The following is a 12,139-nucleotide window of genomic DNA, read 5'->3' on the forward strand; positions in this document are numbered from 1 at the left end:
CAATGTTCTAATCCGAATGCAATTTTTCTTAACTTTAATTTAATTACCTTCTCCTACAACCTAGAACATATAAACTCTATAAATTTATGATTATCATAATTATAGACATCTTTTTTATTCTAACAATTAGTACAAAAAGAATGCATCTTCTCAAGTATTCAGCATGCTCCACGTTCACAAAATTTCAATGAATATATTTGCTATCTACCCTACTATAATGTCCACCATAATGTTCCAGAAGTTTGTAGCATCACAGCTACAAGAATAGCATAACTTTATACGGTTCTTATAAAGCAGATACAATCAATGCTACTGAAGGCTGACAACGGAATTAATCTACTATAAATGTTAAACATATATTTGAAGAAGATTGATCAAAATATATGGCTATTTACCCAAATTTTGCAAAGTATTTTAAGGGTTCATCTTTTGCAGGACCATTGTAAACAACTGAACCCTCTGATAGCAAGACTATGTCATCAAAATTGTTATATACAGAACTTCTAGGCTGGTGTATTGAACATATAACAGTATGACCCTCTTGGGCAAGCTGTTGAAGAGTTTCCATAACCTTCTCAGCTTGGAACGCATCCAGTCCTACATAAACGAATAAATAATGTTGGTATCTATTAAAGGCAAAAAATCAAGGATAATTCACAGCAGTACTGGAATTCATAGAATGAAGATTTTAATAGCCACATGAAAAAGGATGATATATATGATTTAAAGCATTGAGGTGATTAACGGTTAATGAAACTTTTTTTTATCATAAGTTGGTTTACTTTCACAGTAAAGCTTTACAATTAGAGTCAAAAGAATGGAATTTAAGTACAATAATCATAATGCAGAAGTCAGATGCTCTGAGGGCCAGTTTGTTTCAATGATGCATACGAAACTGAACAAATGAGCTTTAATCTTGAAAATCACCTTAAAAAATGTTAGAAGTGAGCTTCAATTTTGCATTTGTCAATACAACAACATCATAACAAAAATATCAAGCCTTTATCCCACTACGGGGGTTAGCTACAATAATCTTTGTTCTTCATTGTGTCCTATAAACAGTCAAATTCTCATTTAAATCTAATAAAGAAAAACCATTTCTACAGTCAAATTCTCATAAAAAATAATCTCATATGCAAAAATTATTCTGCCTTATTAATAAACAGATTATTATGCATTAAAAATAGTTATTAAAGAATTATTTTATAAAATAGTTATAAAGTACAATTAAATTAGATTATTTTGAAAATACTACTCATACTGAATTACCTTAGTATTAATATATAAAAATAGTTAATAATAATTGGTCTCTATAAAAAAAGTTTGTAAAAAACAATTTAAAAATATATTTTAAGAAAAAAATTTAAAGTAATATGACATCAAAAATATCTCAAGGAAAAATTAATATAAAAGCAGAAATAATGTTAGAAGATAAATATGTGAAAAAATATTATTTTTAATTTATCAAAGTAACAAGAAAATAATAGCATTTATTTTATATAAGTAAAGCCTAATTTTTTTAGAGAACTATTTCAAAGAAAAAAAATATTTTAATGAAAATTCTTTAAATCAGCTGAGGAAATTTTTTTTCTAATGGTTGAATGTGCGGTCCCCACTCAACCAATCAACCATTTTAATTGTGAAAGCTAGAGAGAGAGAGTACCTACAATGCCCAATTGACGCCTAGACTCTAGGGGCATGCTGTCAGGAGAGATAAACTTATAAAATGTGAGTCCCGCTCGTAGTTCCTCCTCATCGTGGCTTCGCAGTTGCTACACTAGTCTCCCTCTCGTAGTTCCTCCTAATGGGAAGAAGCATTAAAAAAAAAAAGAATTTGGAGAAGTTAGGAAGAAGAGTAAGGGAATAAGGGAGAAGAGAGTGAGAAGTGATAGAGGAAGAAGAGAGATAAGGGAGATAAGGGAGAAGTGGTTTTGGCTATTTGGTTGGCAATTTGGAGTAGGGGAGGAGTAAGGGTGATAGTAGGGAAGTTAAGGGATTGGAGAGTAGAGAAATAAGTAGGAAAATATAAACAGGAGAGAAGAAAGAAGAAACAAGGAAGAAGAGAATTAGAGGTAACAAATTTATTATTGTATTCTAATTTTAGTGTACTTTTCATTTAAGAGTAGTTGATGTGTATTCATGACATCGTAGTGTTGGGAAAATTTGAGAAAAATTCAAGTTGTGCATGCAAAGGAAAATTGGAAGGTATATTGTTGAGAATTATCAATTAATAATTTAGGTGTGTTAGGTGTCCTACACATACAGACGGACACGAGATGTGGTTGTGATGATAGTTATAAGGGTGTAGTGGCGAAGTATTCGTGTTCATACAATTAGTAGTAATATTGGTGATGGTGCTGAGGTTGTAGAACCCAATTCTTCATCTAATGTCAAACACAAAAAGAAGATGATAAAGTTGAATCAAAAGGTAGCTAAGGGTTCTTCATTCCTAATTGAGTAAATTCCTTGAATGGAATATCAAAATTGATGCATAGTGGGTAATAGATCAATGAATATTGATTTATTTATGAATTTGTAGCAATTGTTGGAGAGAAAGAGAAATAAATGAGGGAGAGAGAAACAAGAGAGTAAAGAGAGGTGACATAGAAGGGGCAGTAGAGAGGAAGTTAAGAGAAACAAAGGATGGAAGAGATAGGAGCAAGAAACTATGAGGTAAGTATAAAGAGTGCGAAAGAGATGAAAAAGAATGTAAAAGAGGTAGGAAGAGAAAGAGAGTCCCGAGCGAGATAGAGGAGGTAGAATCAATGTTTAAAATTGCGTATTCGGGTATTGAGGCGTTTTTCATTCGTGAGGCGAGGCGTAAGCCTCAAGGCGTTTTGAGGCATAAGCCTCAAAATCAAAAGATTGCGTAAACAGAAAATGATAAAAATTTTATATACTAATGAGTGAATAATATAAAACATAAAAAATTATAAGATATGAAGTGAAATCAAAATATCCCAATAATAAGACAACATGAAATATAGTTCAACTCAAAATTCTATCTTTTCCAAATCCCAGTATTCTTTTCATTAACATATAATTCAAATTTCCAAAAATAAATAAAAATCATAAATTATATTAAAAAATCTCATATGCAAAAATTATTCTGCCTTATTAATAAACAGATTATTATGCATTAAAATAGTTATTAAAGAATTATTTTATAAAATAGTTATCAAGTATAATTAAATTAGATTATTTTGAAAATACTACTCATACTTAATTATCTTAGTATTAATATATAAAAATAGTTAATAATAATTGGTCTCTATAAAAAAAGTTTGTAAAAACAATTTAAAATTATATTTTAAGAAAAAAATTTAAAGTAATACGACATAAAAAATATCTCAAGGAAAAATTAATATAAAAACAGAAATAATGTTAGAAGATAAAAATGTGAAAAAATATTATTTTTAATTTATCAAAGTAACAAGAAAATAATAGCATTTATTTTATATAACTAAAGCCTAATTTTTTTAGAGAACTATTTCAAAGAAAAAATTTATTTTAATGAAAATTCTTCAAATCAGTAGAGGAAATTTTTTTTCTAATGGTTGAATGTGCGGTCCCCACTCAACCACTCAGCCATTTTAATTGTGAAAGCTAGAGAGAGAGAGAGAGAGTACTTACAGTGCCCGATTGACGCCTAGACTCTAGGGGCATGCTGTCAGGAGAGATAAACTTATAAAAAGTGAGTCCCGCTCGTAGTTCCTCCCTCATCGTGGCTCCGTAGTTGCTACACTCTCCCTCTCGTAGTTCCTCCTAATGAGAAGAAGCATTAAAAAAAGAATTTGGAGAAGTTAGGAAGAAGAGTAAGGGAATAAGGGAGAAGAGAGTGAGAAGTGATAGATGAAGAAGAGAGATAAGGGAGATAAGGGAGAAGTGGTTTTGGCTATTTGGTTGGAAATTTGGAGTAGGGTAGGAGTAAGGGTGATAGTAGGGAAGTTAGGGATTGGAGAATAGAGAAATAAGTAGGAAAATATAAACAAGAGAGAAGAAAGAAGAAACGAGGAAGAAGAGAATTAGAGGAGGTGACAAATTTATTATTGTATTCTAATTTTAGTGTACTTTTCATTTAACAGTAGTTGATGTGTATTCAGGACATTCGTAGTGTTGGAAAAATTTGAGGAAAATTCAAGTTGTGCGTGCAAAGAAAAACTGGAAGGTATATTGTTGTCAATTATCAATTAATAATTTAGGTGTGTTAGGTGTCCTACACGTACAGGCGGACACGAGATGGGGTTGTGATGATAGTTATAAGGGTGTAGTGGCGAAGTATTCGTGTTCATACAATTAGTAGTAATGTTGGTGATGGTGCTGAGGTTGCAGAACCCAATTCTTTATCTAATGTCAAACACAATAAGAAGATGATAAAGTTGAATCAAGAGGGAGCTAAGGATTCTTCATTCCTAAATGAGTAAATTCCTTGAATGGAATATCACAATTGATGCATAGTGGGTAAGAGATCAATGAATATTGATTTCATTATGAATTTGTAGCAATTGTTGGAGAGAAAGAGAAGTAAATGAGGGAGAGAGAAACAAGAGAGTAAAGAGAGGTGACATAGAAGGGGCAGTAGAGAGGAAGTTAAGAGAAACAGAGGATGGAAGAGATAGGAGCGAGAAACTATGAGGGAAGTATAAAGAGTGCGAAAGAGATGAAAAAGAATGTAAAAGAGGTAGGAAGAGAAAGAGAGCCCCGAGCGAGATAGAGGAGGTAGAATACCAAGAGAAGGATGAAGGGCAAGAAACCAAAGAGAAAACTAGTTAATACTCTTTCCATAATCATCAATAAGTCCGAAGATTCCTTCTATGGAAAAGGCCCTTAGCTGACATAAATGTCTTTCATTAAGATAAAGTCTAAAACAATTTAATCAAAATAAACTAAATATCCCATAACTACATCAATTAATAAAACCAATAAAATTAATCATCAGTCATGTCATTAGAAACATAAGTTTTGATAAAGAGTCTTTATGTCACATTTAAATGTCTAAATAAGATTCTCAAAATCCATGCAAATTTAAGTAGTCATGAGGTAATAGCAGGTTGTTTATAGAAAGAAAGTAGTTAATCCACAAACAAAGCTCACAGTTTTTACCAGTTGTTGGTTCATCTGCAAAAATAACAGATGGGCTTGCTATCAACTCACAAGCTAGTGATAGCCGTTTCTTTTCACCACCACTAATCCCACGAACCTTGGCATCTCCAACAATAGAATCAGCACAGTTGATCTATTTTGTGGATATAAAATGCCCAGAGAAAAAAGAAATAGTTAGTAAAATTTGTATCTACAATCTATAAAGCTCGAATCCAAAAGAAATAGATCTTTTATATATTACTATTTTTCATTGTTAGAGAAGGTTAAAAAAATAGTTTGGATCCATAATGAAACAATTTTTACATCACAAATTTACAAAACAATTTATTCATGTATAACTATGGATCAGTATAAAACACTTATTGGATAAAAACCAAATCATCTATATATTTATATGATTGAAAATAAGGGAGAAGGAGATAAAAGTTTTAAGAGCAATAGAGGAAATTATTTAATTTTGAAACAAAGCTTTCCATAGTTTTGAGAGTTTATAATTTTAAATTATATTATAATGAAGTGAGATATGGGATAGCTCACTGAAGAAAAAAAAAAGTGAGACTCTTAAAAATCCTTCCTACTCATCATCTTTCAAGTCGAATCATTTACTAAAAGACCTTTCTACTTTATGAGAATAATTCATTACCTCATCTCCCTCTCTCTTTAACATTTAATCTCTACCCACCTATATATCCATATCCATCCATATTCATATTTTAAATGTAAGGGGACAGGAAAAATTTTTATCATCTTTAAATTCTAAAATAAGAAAAGATCTTCATTTCAAAATGTGTCTCATATTAATTGAAATTTTTTCTCATTTTAGTGGAAGAAAAGAGTAGCTATCTATCTATTTCAGTACTAAATGCTAAGGGAGAGGGGCAAAAAGATGTAAGAAGAATGTTTCATTTTGAGATGAACCTCATAAAAATTTTTAAAGGTTTCCTTAGCTTTAAAATATAATATTAAAGAGGTAAGAGCTGGGACTCATTAAAAAAATATATATACTATATATACTAAATGGAAGCGGGATAAAAGGGAGAATGTTTCATTTTGAAATGATGTTCTCTTAAGATTTTGAGAGTTATTTTATTAAAAATGTTTATTAATGCGGTGAAAGATGGATGGCTTACTGAAAATAAAAAATAAGAGAGACTCGTACAATCTCATGCTACTTTTTATCTTTCAAGTCATATCATCTATTGAAAGGATTTTTTTAATATATAAGATTTTCCTCCTTCATTTCAGTATCTCACTAACCAACGTTCTAAAATGTATTTTATATATACATATATATAAAGAGAGAGAAAGAGAGAGTGGCGATAGTAACTTTTAAATATCAATTAGTTATTTTACTAAATTATAATTTTTAGATCAAATATGATGTCATAATAAAATACTTTAGTGCATGCAAGAAAGAAATGTTATCCTTATTCAACATTAACGAATCGAATACCCTCTGCCTTTAAATGATAAGCGTTACGATGACATCAAAAGTACACGACATAGTGCGTTTGTGTGTTTATTTTAAAATTTTAATATTTTGCAATAGCATATTCTTATGTAGTTTTAAATTTATTTCTTACGTATGAAATATGTAGGGAAATTTATAAAAGAACAAACACAGTACAAGCGTGTTACTAGCATACTGTAACTATAAGTGAAAATAAAAACTTTTGATTTAGTCTCCAATACGAATACTCAGGAAATAATCCACCACCTTGAAGTTGATTCTTATAATAGGTCCAATATTTTATTATAGTTGTTTCTGTTCGAAGTACATTAGATTAATTAAAAAGAAGGAATCACTAAACATGATCCAATTTCAAGCGAGAATAACAAACTTACCAGGCCCAGCCTGAATAGGAGCTCATTCACATATTTATCCCTCTTCTCAACTGACGCAAACTCTGGCAGCTGGAGCTCCGCAGCAATAGACAGTGTTTCTCTCGGCGTCAGTTGTGAGAAGAAAAGATCCTCTTGTCTCACATAAGCAATCCTGCAACACAATTTACTCTATTGATAACAGGAAAAGCAACCAAATTCTCAACAGTGCAACCGGCCAGAACAAGAAACTTACTTGTACCCGCCAGTCAATCTAGACTTTCCATTGATATCTAAATGGCCCGAAAGATGTAATCTCGGTGACGCTGCTAGCTGCCCCGCAAGCACATTGAGTAAAGTAGTCTTTCCAGAACCAGATGGCCCCATTATGGCAAGTAATCTCCCGGGTTTTGCCTCTCCACTTACATTTGTAAGCAGAAATCGTGTCTGAAAAGGCATAAACCAACTTCTAATGTATGGATAAGTGTGCAATTGAGCATCCAAGATTCGAGAGAATGACAAGAATGACAAAACGAGAGAACGGGAAACGTTGGCAAATCAAAGGTTTCCCAAGCTAGCATACGCGCCTTGCTGGTGAGACACGCAGTGTGCAATGCTTGGCAAAGGGTTTAGATCAAAAGGAGATATGAAAGCTGGGGGAGCTCACTGTCTTCCCGCGCTTGTCTGAGAGGCAGCAAGTGATGCCGCTCCACCGGATTGTCACCGGTACGACCTTGCCAGAATCTGACTGGGCCTCCTCGTCACCGGAGTCCTCCGTCTCTTCATCCGGCAGCAGGGCTGGTCCAGGGCCGGTGATCAATCGGAAGAAGAAAGCGACCGCCGCCGCTGCCATAATACGGCCAAGGACTCTCCCGTCGAAGTCCACCATTTTCTCTCTGTGGAGAGTGACTTGGGTTTTGCGAAGCGGAGAATGATCGCCTATCCTCCGGAGATAAAAGCGTCTTTGATTTTTTTTTTTTTAATTATGTAACAAAAAAATCTATTAGTTCCTACGTCTTTGATAAAAGGCTTATTTGAACTTTTATTTGGTCCGGTGAACGTAGGCTACTCTACGTTCGGTCATCAATATTTTAGCGACACGTAGTATGAAGAAAAGTCGCCGATCCGACCCGCTGTTTTTTGGGTTCTAGCGCGTGCGTTTTTTTAAATCCTTGACAAGCCGAACAACATCACATCACCTTTTTCGATATATTTCAAATACCTAGCAAATACCGAGTTGTACGTAGTTTTTTCTAGCAATACCGAGCAAATGCCTAGCAATACCGAGCAAATCCCTAGAAATACCAAGCAAATTCTGAGCAAATACTGAGTTGTACCGAGTTGTACCGAGTTTTTTCTAGCAATACCGAGCAAATCCTTAGCAAATACTGAGTTGTACCGAGTTGTACCTAGTTTTTTCTAGCAATACCGAGCAAATACCTAGCAATACCGAGCAAATCTGTAGCAATACCGAGCAAATCCTGAGCAAATTCCGAGTTGTACCGAGTTGTAGAAAAACTAGGTACAACTCGGTATTTGTATAGTTTTGGTTTTGACAGAGCGGTATTTCTCGTTTTTGCAAATTAATACCGAGAAAATCGCGAACATAGCATTCCCGGGATCCGCTCCGGGTCAAGTCGTCGGGTCGCGCGGTAAAGAGTAAGAGCACGTGACGACATGTTATTGGCGGCAGAACGTACCTCTACGTCAGGTCAGAGGAGGTAATAATTGTTCAGTGACTTGGGTTTTGCGCGGAGAATGATCGCCTATCCTCCAGAGATAAAGGGCGTCTTTGATTTTTTTTTTAATTATGTAACAAAAAAATCTATTAGTTCCTAGATATTTTGAAAATGTTTTATAGGTTTAAATTAAATTTTATTTTTCTATTGCTCTGAATCAAACGATTAAATCAAATAAATTCATCTTATGTATATATGATTTACAAATTGTATTAAGCTTAGAAAAGTTAAATATGCTTTACAAATCCTAATGAAATATTTTCATGTGGTTAGTTCATAATTTGTTTATCATTGAAGGTGATAATCAAAATTATGACTTATTTGCTCAAGCTTACTTTTGCGTCAAAAAATTTTGTAGCTATAAAGTGAGAGAGTTTTGTATCATAATTTTGCTCGAATATCTATCACACAAATGTGAAAAACTCAAAAAGAGAAAAAACCACGCATCTTACCCGACTAAAATAATTCCATTATTTATGTGTGAATTATAAAGATTACTCTTTCTCTTAACTTGGAGATTGTAAAATTATAAGAGTTCGAAGAATTAGCAAAAAGAGTAGAGAGTATAAATGGATGTTTGAGACTGATTGACCATGATTTCGATAATAGTGGTATAATGGAAGAGGTCAAGCAATGGCAGTCGGCCAGCAAAAGGTTTTACTGTGGTGATCGGTCAAAGAAACTCTGGTGGCAATGGTCAAGCGAAGGTTTGGTAGCAGCAGTCAGGCAAAGATCTTGTAGTTTTGGCAGGGCACAACTCTAATGGTGATAATCGGGCTACGAAATTTCAACGATGATGGTCAAGTAAAGATCCAATATCGATAGCCGATAAAAGACTCAATAGCAGTTAGAAAGAAACGAGATTTCAATTATGACGGTCTAGTAGAGTCTTATGGCAATGGCCAAACGAAGGTCTAGTAGTTGGGTGGAAGCCTGACGATGGCGCTCGGGCAGTGAAAGGTTCGACAATAATGGTCAGGTGGGGATCCAGTGACACCACCCCAGTGAAGGTTTGACAGTTGGGAGGAGGTTCGATGGCAACGCTAAGTGGCAAAAGTATAGTAGCGAAGGTCAAACAGACGTTCGATGATGGTGGTCAGGCAAAGGGACAGTTATAGTGGCTTGGCGGAGAAAGTCTGACAATGATGGCTGATCGAAGGTTAATAGTGGTAATGGTTAGGCTGAGCTCTGACAATAGTTTCTAGCTAAGAAAAGGTAATAGCTGCAATTGGTAGATGAAGATTCTACAGTGTCGGTCGACTGACAGGGATTCATTGATGGTGGCGTAACAAACCAAAATATGAAAAGTATTTTAAAATGAAAATTTAAATTACTATTTGAATTAGAGTGCTTTGGTGCTATGCTCCAGGCTTAAGAGCATAACGACGCCAAAAATTTGCCCCCATGACATTTGAGTATCTGTTTTGTAGTAATTATGAATTCAGCATATGACATTTTTGCGCTAGGTTGGAGTGCTGCAGTGATGGGTTGAAGATAATATCTTTATTATAAACCATAAGCATGAAAACTCCTGCACTGCCACTTCTCTGAATTTTGGTCGTGACCTACTCGGGAAGAAAATGGAGAAGGCCGAGGAAGAGGAGAGAGGGGGAGAGAAAAAGCTGATTTTTGGTTATTTTCTTTTGTCATATCTCTTATCAAAAGTCTTCAAATCATTGTAAGTAACCCAAGTCACATTTTAATTTTCAATGATTTTGAGTTTGACGAATTAAATATCTTCTAAATCAATAAAAATATATTTTCTTTTATTATACTTTTATCGTGAAACTCTCATATATGATAGCTACGGAGTATATGGATATTTTAACTGTAATATTATTGAATTGATTTCACCGATTAAAATTAAAGTTATGATTTTCTAAAGCTATTGATTATTATATAGATTTTTCTATATTTATAGCTTTCAATCATTTATATTATATTTCATGCATGAAAGGGAGATTGATACATCGATCTAATATAAGATAAATATAGTATATACATGTAAGCAAGGAAGGTTGACTGTTAGTACTAAAATTAATACGGGTTGTATATATATATATATATATTTACAAATTGTATTAAGCTTAGAAAAGTTAAATATGCTTTACAAATCCTAATGAAATATTTTCATGTAGTTAGTTCAAAATTTGTTTATCATAGAAGGTGATAATCAAAATTATGACTTATTCGCTGTAAAATGAGAGAGTTTTGTATCATAATTTTGCTCGAATATCTATCACACAAATAAAGAAATAAAAGAACTTTAATATGAAAAATCCGAAAAGGGAAAAAACCACGCAGCCTTACCCGACTAAAACAATTCTATTATTTATGTGTGAATTATAAAGATTAGTCTTTCCCTTAACTTGGAGACAGTAAAATTATAAGAGTTTGAATAATTAGCAAAAAGAGTGGAGAATACAAATGGATGTTTGAGACTGATTGACCACGGGTTAGATAATGGTAGTATAATGGAGGAGGTCAAGCAATGGCAGTCGACCAGCAAAAGGTTTGAATGTGGCAATCGATCAATGAAAGTCTGGTGGTGATGGTCAAGCGAAGGTTTGGTAGCAGTAGTCAGGCAAATATCATGTAGTTGTGGCCAAGCATAGCTTTGATGGTGACAATCAGGCTACGAAATTTCAACAGTGATGGTCAAGTAAAGATCCAACATCGATAGCCGAGAAAAGGCTCAATAGCAGTTGGAAAAGCAACGAGAGTCCGATGATGACGGTCTAGCAGAGTCCTACGACAGTGGCCAAATGAAGGACTAATGGTTGGGTGGAAGCCTGACGGTGGTGCTCGGGCAGTGAAAGGTTCGACAATAATGGACAGGTGGAGATCCAGCAATGCCACCATAGTGAAGGTTCAGCAGTTGGGAGGAGGTTCGATGGCAACGCTCGAGTGGCAAAAGTCTAGTAGCAAAGGTCAAACAGATGTTCGATGACGGTGGTCAGGCAAAGGGTCAGTTATAGTGGCCTGGCGGAGAAAGTTTGATAATGATGGTTGAGCGAAGGTTAACAATGGTAATGGTCAGGTTGAGCTCTGACAATAGTTGCTAGCTAAGAAAATGTTAACAGTTGCAATTGGTAGATGAAGATTCTACAGTGTCGGTTGACTGACAAGGATTCTTTGGTGGTGATGTAACAAACCAAAATATGAAAAAGTATTTTAAAATGAAAATTTAAATTTCTATTTGAATTAGAGTGCTTTGGTGCTATGCTTTGGAGCACTATAACAATAGGATTAAGAGAACAATGACGTCAGAAAATCGCCCCCATGACATTTGAGTTTCTGTGCTATAGTAATTTTGAATTCAACATATTACATTTGTGCGCTAGGTTGGAGCGCTGCAGTGATGGGTCGAAGTTAATATTTTTATTATAAACCATAAGCATTAAAACTCCAACACCGCCACTTCTCCGAATTTTGGTTGTGACCTACTCAGGAAGAAAAGGGTGAATGAAGAGGAA

The 12,139-nt window shown here is 34.1% G+C and overlaps 1 protein-coding gene across 2 annotated transcripts in view; it reads right to left on the reverse strand.

Moving 5' to 3' along the window:
* The window catches only part of LOC110093339 (ABC transporter G family member 7), a 71,946-nt gene extending 64,050 nt beyond the window's left edge, over positions 1-7,896 (reverse strand). The window contains exons 1-5 of one of the 2 annotated variants that reach the window (XM_028697399.1): positions 7,592-7,896; positions 7,181-7,371; positions 6,949-7,099; positions 5,104-5,236; positions 396-597 (exon numbers count right to left, since the gene is read on the reverse strand). In XM_028697399.1, coding sequence (XP_028553232.1) covers positions 396-597; positions 5,104-5,236; positions 6,949-7,099; positions 7,181-7,371; positions 7,592-7,813 — 899 coding nt within the window. In that variant the 5' untranslated portion in view covers positions 7,814-7,896. The remainder of the gene's footprint in view (positions 1-395; positions 598-5,103; positions 5,237-6,948; positions 7,100-7,180; positions 7,372-7,591) is intronic. The other variant, XM_020818190.2, reaches the window with a different exon arrangement.
* Between the last annotated feature and the right edge of the window lie 4,243 nt (positions 7,897-12,139).

Source organism: Dendrobium catenatum, unplaced genomic scaffold, assembly GCF_001605985.2.
Source record: "Dendrobium catenatum unplaced genomic scaffold, ASM160598v2 fragScaff_scaffold_923, whole genome shotgun sequence".
Classification (NCBI taxonomy): Eukaryota; Viridiplantae; Streptophyta; class Magnoliopsida; order Asparagales; family Orchidaceae; genus Dendrobium; species Dendrobium catenatum.